Below are 17,209 nucleotides of genomic sequence, written 5' to 3'. Positions count from 1 at the left end.
TCTCTGTCTGTCCCTTAACAGGTTCTAAGTTTTAGAACCATCCCCTTCTTTATCTCCTGCTGCTTTATTTGTTAACTAGGGGATAGGACTCAGCCAGACCAGGAGCTAGGGCAGAAAGCCCTCCTCATCCAAGGCCAGAGGGGTGCCACCGTCAGGAACAGGCAAAGCTAGACACTCTAGGGAGGTCAAGGTCCAGAGAGCGCTGGAGGAGAGGCCCCAGCAGAGGCAGGGATGAGGTGGTCTCTGGGGACAGAGCCACAAGCAGAGAAGTGTGTGATGGGCTCCCCCAAGAGCAGATGAGACTCAGGCAGAGGGCAGGGTGGTACTTTCTGGGGTGCATGTCTAGAACTATGTTTCTTCAAACACGTTCAGCCATTTCATTAACAGAACTTTTGCCCTGATATCATACAAAATGGATAAAACAGAGCTGCTCTGGTTGTCGTGTTGGGGCAGAGGTGCCCTGGGGTGTCACCTGCTGAGGCACCTCTCTGAAACCCCGGGGACTCCCTAAGGCCGTGGTCTGGCACATCAGCAGGCTTCCTGATTCACCCCCACGACAGCTGAGTTACAGGCCCTGGTTGGTTGGGCCCAGTGTAGAGGTCCAGGCACAAAGCAGATGTGATTATACCGTTTTTACCATATATGGGTAGAACTTGAAGTTTTGCTGTTAAAAATGGATGAGTAGGGGGCTTCTCTGGTGGCGCAGTGGTTGAGAGTCCGCCTGCCGACGCAGGGGACACGGGTTCGTGCCCCAGTCCAGGAAGATCCCACGTGCCGTGGAGCGGCTGGGCCCGTGAGCCATGGCCGCTGAGCCTGCGCGTCCGGAGCCTGTGCTCCGCAACGGGAGAGGTCACAGCAGTGAGAGGCCCGCGTACAGCAAAAAAAAAAAAAAAAAAAAAGGATGAGTAGGGACTCTAAGGAAAAGGACAAATTGATAGTCTTTCAAACGATCTTCTCCAATGGCGTGACCCGGAGAGAGACAGGGACCTGGTATTTGTCCAAAGGCAGCCGTTTCTGACTGATCAGACTGATCTCGGCCAGGAGAGAGGGTCTGATTCCATCCCCAGAACACTGACACGGAGCACAGAGGTGATGGTCAGGTGGCATGCAGCGGGCATGCAGCGGCCACGCAGAGGAAGGAGGACTTTTTTGAAAGGCGAGGTCCATCCTGACTTCAAAAGCCCTTCTCAAGAATTAAGATATACTGCCTGCTCTAGGCCGTACTGGCAACATTTCTTAAGTGTAAATGAAGTCTCAATTTTTTTTTTAATTACTGGAAAAAATACCAATGAAAATAAAGTTCTACCCATTGCTTTGGCTTTCCAATTCACGAACAGGGTACAGTAGGCTAATTGGGGCTGCAGAACACTGCCCAGCCTCAGTGCTGGAGCCAGTTCCCGGGAGCAAGCAGCTGCTAGCACATTATTTTCTATCCTCATTGTTAAACCCCAATTGGAAATTTCACAAATGGGAACCAGTTCCCTTGCCAACCTCAAAAGTACTTGAAAAACTCCCCACGATTACAGGCCCAAAGGGGTTCATTCACACAGCGGGCTTATAGCGTGTATATAAGTGGACTTCGGAAGGTTTAGAAACACGCCGAGATAAAGACTGTGTTATAGGCCATCAACTTCACAGTGCCATGTCCTGTTGAAAGACCTTTCGGTGTCTCCTTCCAAGACAAACAGAGAATCCAACCTCCTAACAAGGCAAGATGGCGCCCTATGGTCTGGTCTCAACTCCTAATCTCAGCCTCCTCTCAACTCATTCTGGTCCATGCACGTTCCAGTGATAGGGCACCCTGGGCGTGCTGACGTCAAGCTTCTCTGCCATGCTATATGCTGTTGCCGTCTTTATCTTCCTAGCGAACTCTTTCTCATCCAATAAAGCCCAATTTTAGAGATTTTAAAGGATTTTTCTCCTATGCTGAAAATTCACCAATAGATTATCATTCCCGTCAGAGAAGATACTCAGATCTTCTCCATGCCCAGAGGCCTGGATGATCAGGTTCTCTCCTATACCATCAGCCCCATCTTCCAGCACCTATAGATGGACCTGGGAGGGCAGGGTCTGAATGTGAGCATTAATCCTGGGGAAAGGGAGAAGGTCAGTGCATGCAGGGAGCCACGGGGAAGATGGCATCCCAGAGGCCAGAGTGTACCAAGGTCTTGCCGACAATCTGCCATATTGGGTTTAGGTGCAAGGAGCAGAGAAGGAGGTGGACGAGGCGACCAGCAGATGTTTTCAAATTTACACATTCATTCAACTGAAACATGCCAAGCACACTCCATGGACCCATCACCTAATCCTTATAATAAGGAGTAGATATTACTCTAGATTAAAAAGAAAAAAATAGGTGAGAAAGTAGGAGTTCAAGGAAGTTAGGGATTCTGCTGGATCCACACAGCTAGTAAGTGGCAGGGCTGGAATTTGACTCAAACTCAATTTTGTATGACTCCTAAGCCTAAACTCTTTTTTCTTGTTCTGTAGAGGATCAGTTGAAGGAGTATACAGCAAGAGATTAGCCAAGAGAATACAGAGTTTCTGTGGCGTTTTGATTCCAGAGTTGTCAGATATCTCAGAAAGGAAAGGGTTTACAGCATTTGTATCAATACACATCAGTTCCTGCATTTTCCCAAACACATAATCACATCAACAAGGTGGCCAGTCAGCAACAGTGGCAGCAAGCCACATGGAAGGCGAGCAGGCTTTGAAGAGTTGAGGTTGGGCACATCTGACGGGGTGGCCTTGGGTAAGCTACCTCACCTCTCAGACCCTCAGTTTTTTTATCCACAAGTGGGGACTTACTAGTGCTTTCTCAGAGGACTGTAAACATCCATGTACATAAAGGGCCTCCTTGCAACACTGGCTCTTAAAGTTTCCTCCAGGAAATGACATAAGGCACTTCCACTCACATTTAATTGGCCAAAGCAAATCACATGGCCACACTTTACTCCAAGAAGAGTGGTCCTAGCATCTATCTGGGAAGAGGACAGAAATACTCAAACACCCTAGTGACCGTTCTTTCTCCCACACTCTTTTAAAGCATTTTTAAAAAATCTTTCTTTCTTTCTTTCTTTCTTTTGGCTGCATTGGGTCTTCATTGCTGCATGCGGGCTTTCTCTAGTTGCGGCGAGCGAGGGCTACTCTTTGTTGTGGTGTGCGGGCTTCTCATTGCAGTGGCTTCTCTTGTTGTGGAGCACAGGCTCTAGGCACGTGGGCTTCAGTAGTTGTGGCACATGGGCTCAGTAGTTGTGGCACATGGGCTCTAGAGCCCAGGCTCAGTAGTTGTGGTGCACAGGCTTAGTTGCTCCGCGGCACGTGGGATCTTCCTGGACCAGGGCTCAAAACCGTGTCCTCTGTTTTGGCAGGTGGATTCTTAACTACTTTGCCACCAGGGAAGTCCCTCTCCCACATTCTTTTAAAATGAACGTATACTTTGGTTTGAAAAGCACTTTTGTGGTATAGCTTTTAAATAAATTGTCATCGAGTATAATATTAGAACTTCTATTTATGGAGTGACAATGTCATCTTCAGATGTGGCCTAGGTGGATATTGAGGAAGGAATCAACTCCCAGAGAATGGAGTCAAGGATCACAAAGAACATGTCCCACCCCTAGGGCAGGGGCCCTTACAGCATCTGCCCAGAGGGATTTCAGAATTGCTGTGGACCAAAGACTGCTGTGTTTCTCTAACTATTCCTCTTACGTAGTGGAAATGTTTTTTGGTTATTCTGCTTCATTCCACTGTTGTATAGTGTGTGTGTGTGTGTGTGTGTGTGTGTGTGTGTGTGTGTGTGTGTGCACGTATGGAGGGGGTGATGGCTGTGGTGGTAGCAAATACTTCTTCTTCTTAGTGTATAGGTCTCCAGATCAAGTGGAGCCGCATCTGGGCCAGATATAGAGCCTCCTATGCATCTCAACCCAATGAAAATTTCATCAGGAATCACTCAGAGAACCTGTGCATTGAGCTTGGAGCCAGTAACAGGTGGGACTTAGAGGTTGTCTCATTTAGAGAAGAGTGGCTGTATTTTTAATGTGGGAAGGGCAGTCAAACGACCATCGCTGACTAAGTGGACAGACCACAGTGTTCATCAGTGTCGTTCATACAATATTTCCAGTTTTTCTTCCAGACATATTGTAGATTTCACTTCCAGGCTTTGTTGGAGTTAGGTGTGGCCATATGACTTGCTTTGGCCAATAATGTGTGAGTAAAAATGATTGGTGTCACTTGTAGGCAGAAGCTTTAAGGGCTTGTGCACCATCCATCATGCTTTCTTTTTCTTCTTTCTCAGCGTGCAGCAGTGTGGCCACTCTGTCTGCTTGGGAAAAGCAGAGAGGAGCCCCCTCTCTTCTGCAGTGAATACGAAGTGAGAATTGTTTTAAATAACTGAGAACTGGGGCTTGACTGTCACTACAGCACAACTTAGCCTATTCTAACTGATCCAAAGAGATCATCTTAATTCTTTATAAAATCACTTTATTTTGGTGGGGCTGGTCTGCCCAGTTGGCATGTAACTGGGAAAAAGTGGTTTCATCTGGCCTTGTTAGAGTTCGGGGCAGGTTTCCATTGCAGGCTGGGGTGACAGGGATCCAGATGTGGTCCCTGAGGGCCTCTAGGGAAGAGTAGTGGTAAGGTTCATGGTGAGGACATGACTGGGGCCCCCTTATCTTATGGGCAGCATCCAAGCTATGTTCCGGAATATCCACGGGCTGACTGGGGGTATCCAGCTGGGGCACTGAGCCACACAAGAGGGCCATCGCTCCAGCACAGCTGTGTTTAGTGACTAATGATTCTTACGCAACCTCTAGATCAGTGCCTTGCTATACTAATTAGTTTCATGGACTCTTGCCAGATGACACAGTCTTCCTTTCCTGTTATCCTGGGGAACTCTGCAATACTGAGGAAGCTCCTATCACATTCTACTGAAACGTCTGAGAAGCTTTCTACTATCACGTGATGTACGTCAGACTTCAAGTAGGTGACTTCTGCTCAAAAACACACTCTCTCACTCAGGCATAAAAAAGAATGAAATAATGCCATTTGCAGCAATGTGGATGGACCTAGAGATTATCACACTAAGTGAAGTAAGCCAGACAGAGAAAGACAAATATCATATGATTGGCTTATACGTGGAACCTAAAAACAAAAGATACAAATGAACTTATACACAAAAAACAGAAATAGACTCACAGACATAGAAAACAGACTTATGGTTACCAAAGGGGAAAGTGGGGAGAGGGATAAATTAGGAGGTTGGGATTAACATATACACACTACTATATATAAAATAGATAAACAACAAGGACCTACTGTATAGCAGAGGAAACTATACTCAATAGTTTGTTATAACCTATAAGGGAAAAGAATCTGAAAAAGAATATATATACACACACACATATATCTCTGAATCACTTTGCTGTACACCTGAAACTAACCCAACATTGTAAATCAACTATACTCCAATTAAAAAATATATACTCTCTTCTGTTGCCTCATTCCTGCTTTGTTTCCTTCCCGGACTTTGTGTCTCTAGTGCTCCCAGGGCTGCACCATTTGCCCTTCTTGTCATCTTCTCTTGCATGGGGCTGCCCAGGACTCACTCTTCGTCCCAGTGCGGAGGGGCCTATGTCTCCCCTAGAGGGAGCCAGCCCTCAGAAGACTTACTCTTATACCATAACCCACCTTTCCCCTAAGCCCCCATGGCGAATGGTCAAGGCCACAGATCTTAGTAACTTTCAAAGAATCCATCAACACGAGTTCGAGTCATCTCAGAGTGTAACCTGCTTATTTGGGGAGCATTTTACTTCCCCTCTGCTCTCCCATTGGTACTTCAAAACACCCCAGCTGCTAAGGGGGCAAAGACAAAGATGCCAGCAAATCTGAGTGGGGAATAGAGAGGCTGCCTGCGTGTTCAGAGGGCTGGTTTTCCCGCCTCCAAAGAGATCAGTCTGGGTGCAGGGACTGGAGGAGGGGCAGCAGCAGAGGAAATGAGGAGGGAGCAGAGACCTTCAAGCGAGAAGGCAACAAGGAGCCTCCATCCCTGGGGAGCAGGGAAGGGGCTCAGAGCTTAGCAGAACTTGAGGGTGGCCCCTCGTGACTTTGAACCTATGCGCAATCCACCCGCTCCCTCCGTCCCACATATTTGTGAACTCCCGGTATAGAGGGTCGGGGTCTTGGACAATTTGATTGGGAATAAAGAGAGATCCTTGGCTCCTGACCCGTGTAGCAATCAACAGAGCCAACTGGCAATTCTGTTATAAGATTCCACATTCAGCCCCACACAGCCCCAGTTTGAAACCGGATAAGGTTCCAGAACAATAAAAGGCATTAGCGACTCAGAGGCAACCTGAAATTCTCATGTTTATCTCAAATCAAAATCTGGTCTCAAGCCAAGTGCTTTATTATTATACAAGCGTAGTGCCTGGATTCATCCTTATTTTTATAAGTCCTGTTTTATTAGTAAGGGATAGAAAATTTTCCTGGCTGATTCTCATACCACTTGCTTTGCCCTTTTCTCTGTCAGTATCTTTCATGGACTGTACACAGATGGGTCAGGGAGAAGGTCTGGACTTAGGGTTACCTTGCCAACAAGCGCCGACCGTAAGTTGCATGGCTATGTGAGACGGATGAATGGGCCAATCGTTGGTCACCAGGTATGGTTCATACGTTGCTCCATCCATGTATAAGGTAACCACAGGAAACTCCACATTGATGACATAGTAATGCCATTCTTTGTCACAAATCTAGCAGAAAGAAAGAGAAGCAACACTTAAAATTGAATATGCAGTGAAACATCAAACAGACTGTTATTCTAATTATGAAAGAGGGAGAAGCGACCTTTAGATCAACAATGTTTATTGCAAAGAACTCAATGAACATAATGGTTGATATGCACTGAGGTTATAGAAACTCAAATCAAACGCGATGGGGCAAACCATGGAGTAGAGAAACACCTGAGAAGCTAATTATCAGGCAAATATTTGGCTATCGGCAGATTATCTTGGTCACATAATTACCAGCTCTCTAGGCTGGCAAGTTCTTGGTGGACAGGTGGAGGTGTCCGCTTAAATTTGCGCTGTATCAAATTTTTCTTAGTTTTTCAATAGAGAGAGAGTAAAATTAAAATTGTTTTTCTAAGCTCTGGGATGGATGGAGCTATAAAAAGAAGGATGCTAGATTGGAAGTAGAAATGAAGAAGATAGAGAAGGGGCAGAGGAAGGGAAAGAGAAAGAAGAAAATAGAAGAGGAAAAAATTAGGAGTTAGAAAGGATCAAGGAGAAAGCAATGACCATGGGAAAAGGAAGAAGAATGAGTTTCAGAATAGGAACCTCCCCCCCTGCAATTCCTTTGTCTCTAGATTAAGGCTTGTCTGAGGAGCTGTTGTAGTCTCACCCTCCCTTCAACCCAAGCAAAATAAATTCTGAGACAGACAGTCTGCCCAAGAGGACTCAGTTTTATCCTTCCTTAGAGTGCCTGGGGAGCTAGAGAAGAACAACAAGTGGGTCCTCCTGGCTGGAATCACTCATGTCCCCTCACATGTCCCCTCACAACTTTTGCACCTGTGATTTCTGGTCTCAGGCCTGGGAATGAAAATCTAACCTTAATGGGTGGGTAGAGACATTGGGGGCCAGGATAAAGTCACAATTCCTGACCTCAAGATGCTCAACTCCCACAGCATCATGCAAAATAGAAACCAATATGGCATGTCTTGGGAAAAGCGATAGGAAGCATAAAAGGTGACAAGGCTGGGGATGGGAGCCCCCTCCCTCCGGCCCCCTAAGCAAGTGTCTTGGAAGTCGCATTAGGCTCTCTCTCCTCCCCACTCCCTCTCCCTCAAATCCCTCTGTACCCTGTGGAGTCCACCTCGGAAGTGTCTCTCATCTGCGTCCTCTTGTCTCCATTGCCCCTGCCATCTGTGGCAAGCAGACAGATGAGTTCTGCATGAAGGTGACCCCAAGTGAGGACATCAAAGTCCTCCCTACACCCCGCTCTGGGTTAAATGTGCTGTTTCTCATGAATAGATAACACGAAAGGGATGCTAAATGATATTTTCCCTTTCATTCTGGAATAAGATTTTTTCCCCTTAATGTTCTTTTTATACGGTTCTGTCTCATGTCTCAGAAAATTGCTTCTTTTGAAATCCATTAACCTGATAAAGCCTGATGAATATTTTAGGGGCCCTTGGAAGGTAAGCAGGAGGGGTCCAGGCAGATGTCTCCAAAATCCTGTTACACTTCACTGAGTGTACAGCTCAGTACCTGATACATCTCACTAGAGGTCCTAACTCTATTTACACCCACCTCCTGCTTGATGCCTGAGACCAGACACTGGGCTGGGTACAGGGATCTTGGGGTGGGTCTCTGACCCAGGTGAGGCTGACTTAGGGGTGTAGGTGTGGCACAAAAGACGATCTGAAGACACAGTCTAGGGGTGATGAAAGAGTGGGGAACTAAGGAGAGCTCTGAATGAGGGAGCATCTAATCCAAGGAGACCCAATGCACGCTGGACTTGGGGTTTGCAATCACGGATGGCCAGTCAGAACATCCTGGGGATGGTCTCTGAGGCATCAGGAAACCTCTGACCAGTCCCAGGGTGGAGAGCGGACAGATGGCAGTGCCGTGACCCTGTCCACACCTCATGCCCTTTGAAATACAGGCAGAACACAATCAGGCAGCACTGGGGGGCTCCCCTGCCCAGGCCACCATCACCACTCTTCCAGTGGCCTCCCTCTCGGGCCTGGCTGCCATGTTGAATCCATGCACTGGCTGACTCTACATCACTCTGCATCTGCCGTAGCTGGATGGAGGCTGGTTCTCTGGCCCGCTTTCTTTCACAACACTTACAGCATTTTTGTAGGACGATACAAAAAAATTCCAAGGAGGAAGCAAAATAAGTCCGTAGCTTTACAGGAGTAGCAATCCCTGTCAACGTTACAATCTTCTCCTAGGCATCCCCACATCCCCCAGCTTTTCTGAAATGTGCTCCATGAACAGCAGCCCTTGTGATGATGTCCCACCTTAAAAAACAGTGAAGCCTTGGTTTTTGTTTTTTCATTTCCCATGTCATTAGCCTATCCAAGTTTCCCAGCAGCCTCAAAGTATACACCTGTAACAATTTTTCAACCTTTTGGGAAAACGGAACTTTTCTATTTATAGCATTCCTATAAGCATCCCATGAAACAAGAGTTGGGAAAGGTCTATTTGGAACACACTGTACATACAACTTGAAAGTTTGCTTATCTCACTTAACATCAGTATTAAAATGCCTTTACTATCTTCATTTTACATGGCTGTATAATATGGATACACTACATGATACTATACTATATTTTATACTTCATTATTCCCTTATTCCCAGGTATTCATTGTGTACCAGCAATTATAAATGGTACCACAATGCATTTCTTTTTGCACAAATATTTCTCTGCATTTCTGATCATATCCTTGGAAGAGATTCCTGGAATGGAATTACTGGATCAAACGTTGGAGGTATTTTTGAAGGCTCTTGACAATACATCATCCAGTTTTTTCCTGCAATAATTTGTGCTTATTTATACTCCTGCCACACAGTGTGAGACTGCTCGTGTGCTGTACCTTTACCACAGTGAGTATTTAAAAAAATAGAAAATCCTGGCAATTTGGAAGGGGGATACGTTCTATCTTATTTTAATATGGCAATTTGGAAGGGGGGTACGTTTTTATCTTATTTTAACATGGGTCACAAAAGATGGCAAGATTTATATTTTCCGAGGTCAGAAGGTAGGGCCTTCTGGGAGTGGGGGGCAGCCTGAGCTGACCTAGAGGTAGTAAAGGTTGGGAGCTTCCCCAGTGAGCTCCTAACTCGGCGTCCAAACAGAGGCTATCAGTCAGACTGGGCTTACTCCTGCAGACTTCCTGCACCAAGTAATCTGTGAAGGCAGCTAAAGGAAACGCCTAGTTAGGGTTTCATATATGTGGATCTATGATGAGAAAGAGACCCTCCTTAACCCTCTGCAGGGACAAACGGTAACTGAAAAATGATCAAGCCAGGAGGCAGCAAAGATAACTGTGTCAGGCAATGGCTCCACCATGAAAGGAGGAAATTAGGCAAAGTGACCTTTCCTGGGGGGGGAGAGGAACTTTCATTCCTGAGTGTGCATGAATCCCTGGGGAACCCAGCTGGCACCAGACATGTCCAATGCCAACCCCAGAGACAATGCCCAAGCCCTCAGCTGGACCAAAGACACTTTGCCCTCTGGAAACCTACAGGTGTTTTCCCACGGTGTCTGGTGGCAGCTGCTGTTTAGCTGGGGAGTGAATCAGAGACCGAGGCCCAGGGACAAACGCTGGATATCTGCCCAAAAGGGTGGATGGCAGGGACAATGCCAAGGAGGTCTGAGTTGGGAGCAGGCTGGTACTGCAGGGTTGACTTGGAGACTGGGGAAGCCTCCCATGAGAGGGGAGGAGATCAGGCTGCCCACAAGTTGGTCCAAATGTCCTTGAATGGGCCACACTGGAAGTTCTGAGTTGGTTTTCCTAGGGAGTCAGGTATTTTTGAATGCAGTTATTCAATGTGAGATACATTTACCTATGAACCAATGTGCGAGGGAATGTACTAAGGGCTGCTTGGGATGCAGCACTTATCAGATACATGCTTTGCCTGCAAGATTTTCAATCTGGGGCAGGGCATGGTGGTGGTGGTTAGGTATCAAAGACACAGAAGACTCAGATGCAATTGGAATTGAGATAAGTCTTACAGACAAGGTGCAAAGCACTGTGAGATCCAGACTTCTGGTTGGGAGAAGGTGGCATTTAGGGTGGCTAAAACTGTTAAGATTTCATTAGGGGGGACCTTGAAGATGGCGGAAGAGTAAGACGCGGAGATCGCCTTCCTCCCCACGGATACACCAGAAATACATCCACACGTGGAACAACTCCTACAGAACTCCTACTGAAGGCTGGCAGAAGACCTCAGACCTCCCAAAAGGCAAGAAACTCCCCACGTAACTGGGTAGGGCAAAAGAAAAAACAGAGACAAAAGAATAAGGACGGCACCTGCACCAGTGGGAGGGAGCTGTGAAGGAGGAAAAGTTTCCACACACTAGGAAGCCCCTCCGCGGGCGGAGACTGCGGGAGGCAGAGGGGGGAGTTTCGGGACCGCGGAGTAGTGCACAGCGACGGGTGCGGAGGGCAAAGCGGGGAGATTCCTGCACAGAAGATCGGTGCCGACCAGCACTCACCAACCCGAGAGGCTTGCTGCTCACCCACCGGGGCGGGCGGGGCTGCGAGCTGAGGCTAGGGTTTTGGTTTTGGACGGAGCTCAGGGAGAGGACTGGGGTTGGCGGCTTGAACATAGCCTGAAGGGGTTAGTGCACCACGACTAGCCGGGAGGGAGTTCGGGGAAAAGCCTGCACCGGCCGAAGAGGCAAGAGACTTTTTCTTCCCTCTTTGTCTCCTGGTGCGCGAGGAGAGGGGTCTAAGAGCGCTGCTTAAAGGAACTCCAGAGACGGGCGCGAGCCGCGGCTAAAAGCGCGAACCCCAGAGACGGGCGCGAGCCGCGGCTGAGGGCGCGAGCCCCCGAGACGGGCGCGAGCCGCGGCTGAAAGCGCAAACCCCAGAGACGGGCGCGAGCCGCGGCTGAGGGCGCGAGCCCCCGAGACGGGCGCGAGCCGCGGCTAAAACCGCGGACCCCAGAGACGGGCGGGAGACGCTAAGGCTGCTGCTGCCGCCACCAAGGGGCCTGTGTGCGAGCACAGGTCACTCTCCACACCCCTCTTCCGCGGAGCCTGTGCAGCCCGCCACGGCCAGGTTCCCGGGATCCAGGGACAACTTCCCCGGGACAGCGCACGGCGGGCCTCAGGCTGGTGCAACGTCACGCCGGCCTCTGCCGCAACGTCACGCTGCCTCTGCCGCCGCAGGCCGGCCCCGCACGCAGTGCCCCTCCTTCCCCCATCCCCCAACCCCCGGCCTGAGTGAGCCGGAGGCCCCGAATCAGCGGCTCCTTTAACCCCGTCCTGTCTGAGCGAAAAAACAGACGCCCTCCAGCGACCTACACGCAGAGGCAGGGCCAAATCCAAAGCTGAGCTCCTGTGAGCTGTGAAAACAAAGAAGAGAAAGGGAAATCTCTCCCAGCAGCCACAGAAGCAGCGGATTAAAGCTCCACAATCAACTTGATATACCCTGCATCTGTGGAATACCTGAATAGACAAGGAATGATCCCAAACTGAAGAGGTGGAATTTAGGAGCGAAATCTATGATTTTTTTCCCTTTTCCTCTTTTTGTGAAGGTGTACGTGTATGCTCCTGTGTGACATCTAGTCTGTATACTCTAACTTCCACCATTTGTCCTAGGGCTCTATCCGTCCATGACTTTTTTTTAAAAATTCTTTTTCTTAATAATTAAGTTTAATTGTAATAACTTTATTATACTTTACCTTCGTTCTTTCTTTCCTTCCTTCCCTCCCTCCTTTAGACAACGAATCACCCCAAATTGAGGAGGTGGTCTCAGGGAGCAGGATTTATGATTTATCCCCCTTTACCACTTTTTGTGAAGGTGTATGTGTATGCTTCTGTGTAAGATTTTCTCTGTATGGCTTTGCTTCCAACATTTGTCCTAAGGTTCTATCCGTCCCTTTTTTTTTTTCTAAATATTTTTTAATTCAATAACTATATTATACTTTATTTTATTTTTACTGTATCATCTTTCTTTCTGTCTTTTTTTCCTTCTTTCCCTCCTTCCTTCCTTCCTTCCTCCCTCCCTCCCTCCTTTCTTTCCTTCTTTGCTTCTTTCTTCCTTCCTTCCTTTCCTCCTTTCCTTCTTTCTTTCCTCATACTTCTACTAATTCTCTCTACTTTTTCTCCCTTTTATTCTGAGCCGTGTGGATGAAAGGCTCTTGGTGCTCCAGCCAGGAGTCAGGGCTCTGCCTCTGAGGTAGGAGAGCCAACTTCAGGTCACTGGTCAACAAGAGACCTCCCAGCTCCACATAATATTAAACAGCGGAAATCTCCCAGAGACCTCCATCTTAACACCAGCACCCAGCTTCACTCAACGACCAGCAAGCCACAGTGCTGGACAACCTATGCCAAACAACTAGCAAAACAGGAACACAACCCCACCCATTAGCAGAGAGGCTGCCTAAAATCATAATAAGGCCAGAGACACCCCAAAACACACCACCAGACGTGAACCTGCCCACTAGAGAGACAAGATCCAGCCTCATCCAGCACAACACAGGCACTAGTCCCCTCCACCAGGAAGCCTACACAACCCACTGAAACAACCTTAGCCACTGGAGACAGACATCAAAAACAACGGGAACTACGAACCTGCAGCCTGCAAAAAGGAGACCCCAAACACAGTAAGATAAGCAAAATGAGAAGACAGAAAAACACACAGCAGATGAAGGAGCAAGATAAAAACCCACCAGACCTAACAAATGAAGAGGAAATAGGCAATCTACCTGAAAAAGAATTCAGAATAATGATAGTAAGGATGATCCGAAATCTTGGAAGTAGAATGGACAAAATGCAAGAAACAGTTAACAAGGACCTACAAGAACTAAAGATGAAACAAGCAACGATGAACAATGCAATAAATGAAATTAAAATCACTCTAGATAGGATCAATAGCAGAATAACTGAGGCAGAAGAACGGATAAGTGACCTGGAAGATAAAGTAGTGGAAATAACTACTGCAGAGCAGAATAAAGAAAAAAGAATGAAAAGAACTGAGGACAGTCTCAGAGACCTCTGGGACAACATGAAACGCACCAACATTCGAATTATAGGGGTTCCAGAAGAAGAAGAAAGAAAGAAAGGGACTGAGAAAATATTTGAAGAGATTATAGTTGAAAACTTCCCTAATATGGGAAAGGAAATAGTTAATCAAGTCCAGGAAGCACAGAGGGTCCCATACAGGATAAATACAAGGAGAAACACGCCAAGACACATATTAATCAAACTGTCAAAAATTAAATACAAAGAAAGCATATTAAAAGCAGCAAGGGAAAAACAACAAATAACACACAAGGGAATCCCCATAAGGTTAACAGCTGATCTCTCAGCAGAAACCCTACAAGCCAGAAGGGAGTGGCAGGACATACTGAAAGTGATGAAGGAGAATAGCCTGAAACCAAGACTACTCTACCCAGCAAGGATCTCATTCACATTTGATGGAGAAATTAAAACCTTTACAGACAAGCAAAAGCTGAGAGAGTTCAGCACCACCAAACCAGCTTTACAACAAATGCTAAAGGAACTTCTCTAGACACGAAACACAAGAGAAGGAAATGACCTATAGTAGCGAACCCAAAACAATATATAAAATGGAAATAGGAACATACATATCAATAATTACCTTAAATGTAAATGGACTAAATGCTCCCACCAAAAGACACAGATTGGCTGAATGGATACAAAAACAAGACCCTTATATATGCTGTCTACAAGAGACCCACTTCAGAACTAGAGACACGTACAGACTGAAAGTAAGGGGATGGAAAAAGATATTCCATGCAAATGGAAACCAAAAGAAAGCTGGAGTAGCAATTCTCATATCAGACAAAATAGACTTTAAAATAAGGACTATTAAAAGGGACAAAGAAGGACACTACATAATGATCAAGGGATCGATCCAAGAAGAAGATATAACAATTGTAAATATTTATGCACCCAACATAGGAGCACCTCAATACATAAGGCAAATACTAACAACCATAAAAGGGGAGATCGACAGTAACACATTCATAGTAGGGGACTTTAACACCCCACTTTCACCCATGGACAGATCATCCAAAATGAAAATAAATAAGGAAACACAAGCTTTAAATGATACATTAAACAAGATGGACTTAATTGATGTTTATAGGACACTCCATCCAAAAACAACAGAATACACATTTTTCTCAAGTGCTCATGGAACATTCTCCAGGATAGATCATATCTTGGGTCACAAATCAAGCCTTGGTAAATTTAAGAAAACTGAAATTGTATCAAGTATCTTTTCCGACCACAACGCCATGAGACTAGATATCAATTACAGGAAAAGATCTGTAAAAAATACAAACACATGGAGGCTAAACAATACACTACTTAATAATGAAGTGATCACTGAAGAAATCAAAGAGGAAATAAAAAAATACCTAGAAACAAATGACAATGGAGACACAACGACCCAAAACCTATGGGATGCAGCAAAAGCAGTTCTAAGGGGGAAGTTTATAGCAATACAAGCCCACCTTAAGAAGCAGGAAACATCTCGAATAAACAACCTAACCTTGCACCTCAAGCAATTAGAGAAAGAAGAACAAAAAAACCCCAAAGCTAGCAGAAGGAAAGAAATCATAAAAATCAGATCAGAAATAAATGAAAAAGAAATGAAGGAAACAATAGCAAAGATCAATAAAACTAAAAGCTGGTTCTTTGAGAAGATAAACAAAATAGATAAACCACTAGCCAGACTCATCAAGAAAAAAAGGGAGAAGACTCAAATCAATAGAATTAGAAATGAAAAAGGAGAAGTAACAACTGACACTGCAGAAATAAAAAAAATCATGAGAGATTACTACAAGCAACTCTATGCCAATAAAATGGACAATCTGGAAGAAATGGACAAATTCTTAGAAATGCACAACCTGCCAAGACTGAATCAGGAAGAAATAGAAAATATGAACAGACCAATCACAAGCACTGAAATTGAAACTGTGATTAAAAACCTTCCAACAAACAAAAGCCCAGGACCAGATGGCTTCACAGGTGAATTCTATCAAACGTTTAGAGAAGAGCTAACACCTATCCTTCTCAAACTCTTCCAAAATATAGCAGAGGGAGGAACACTCCCAAATTCCTTCTACGAAGCCACCATCACCTTGATACCAAAACCAGACAAGGATGTCACAAAGAAAGAAAACTACAGGCCAATATCACTGATGAACATAGATGCAAAAATCCTCAACAAAATACTAGCAAACAGAATCCAACAGCACATTAAAAGGATCATACACCATGATCAAGTGGGGTTTATTCCAGGAATGCAAGGATTCTTCAATATACGCAAATCTATCAATGTGATAAACTATATTAACAAATTGAAGGAGAAAAACCATATGATCATCTCAATAGATGCAGAGAAAGCTTTTGACAAAATTCAACACCCATTTATGATAAAAACCCTCCAGAAAGTAGGCATAGAGGGAACTTTCCTAAACATAATAAAAGCCATATATGACAAGCCCACAGCAAACATCATCCTCAATGGTGAAAAACTGAAAGCATTTCCACTAAGATCAGGAACAAGACAAGGTTGCCCACTCTCACCACTCTTATTCAACATAGTTTTGGAAGTTTTAGCCACAGCAATCAGAGAAGAAAAGGAAATAAAAGGAATCCAAATCGGAAAAGAAGAAGTAAAGCTGTCACTGTTTGCAGATGACATGATACTATACATAGAGAATCCTAAAGATGCTACCAGAAAACTACTAGAGCTAATCAATGAATTTGGTAAAGTAGCAGGATACAAAATTAATGCACAGAAATCTCTGGCATTCCTATATACTAATGATGAAAAATCTGAAAGTGAAATCAAGAAAACACTCCCATTTACCATTGCAACAAAAAGAATAAAATATCTAGGAATAAACCTACCTAAGGATACGAAAGACCTGTATGCAGAAAATTATAAGACACTGATGAAAGAAATTAAAGATGATACAAATAGATGGAGAGATATACCATGTTCTTGGATGGGAAGAATCAACATTGTGAAAATGACTCTACTACCCAAAGCAATCTACAGATTCAATGCAATCCCTATCAAACTACCACTGGCATTTTTCACAGAACTAGAACAAAAAATTTCGCAATTTGTATGGAAACACAAAAGACCCCGAATAGCCAAAGCAATCTTTAGAACGAAAAAAGGAGCTGGAGGAATAAGGCTCCCTGACTTCAGACTATATTACAAAGCAACAGTAATCAAGACAGTATGGTACTGGCACAAAAACAGAAAGACAGATCAGTGGAACAGGATAGAAAGCCCAGAGATAAACCCACGCACATATGGACACCTTATCTTTGATAAAGGAGGCAGGAATGTACAGTGGAGAAAGGACAGCCTCTTCAATAAATGGTGCTGGGAAAACTGGACAGGTACATGTAAAAGTATGAGATTAGATCACTCCCTAACACCATACACAAAAATAAGCTCAAAATGGATTAAAGACCTAAATGTAA

The 17,209-nt window shown here is 45.3% G+C and overlaps 1 protein-coding gene across 3 annotated transcripts in view; it reads right to left on the bottom strand.

Moving 5' to 3' along the window:
• Positions 1-17,209, bottom strand: part of CLSTN2 (calsyntenin 2) — a 645,262-nt gene that overhangs the window by 36,582 nt on the left and 591,471 nt on the right. For all 3 annotated transcript variants that reach the window (XM_032630816.1, XM_032630818.1, XM_032630817.1), the window contains one exon: positions 6,584-6,746. In XM_032630816.1, coding sequence (XP_032486707.1) covers positions 6,584-6,746 — 163 coding nt within the window. The remainder of the gene's footprint in view (positions 1-6,583; positions 6,747-17,209) is intronic.

This window comes from Phocoena sinus, chromosome 4 (assembly GCF_008692025.1).
Source record: "Phocoena sinus isolate mPhoSin1 chromosome 4, mPhoSin1.pri, whole genome shotgun sequence".
In the NCBI taxonomy this organism is placed as follows: domain Eukaryota; kingdom Metazoa; phylum Chordata; class Mammalia; order Artiodactyla; family Phocoenidae; genus Phocoena; species Phocoena sinus.
This window is presented reverse-complemented; position numbering and strand designations above follow the sequence as displayed.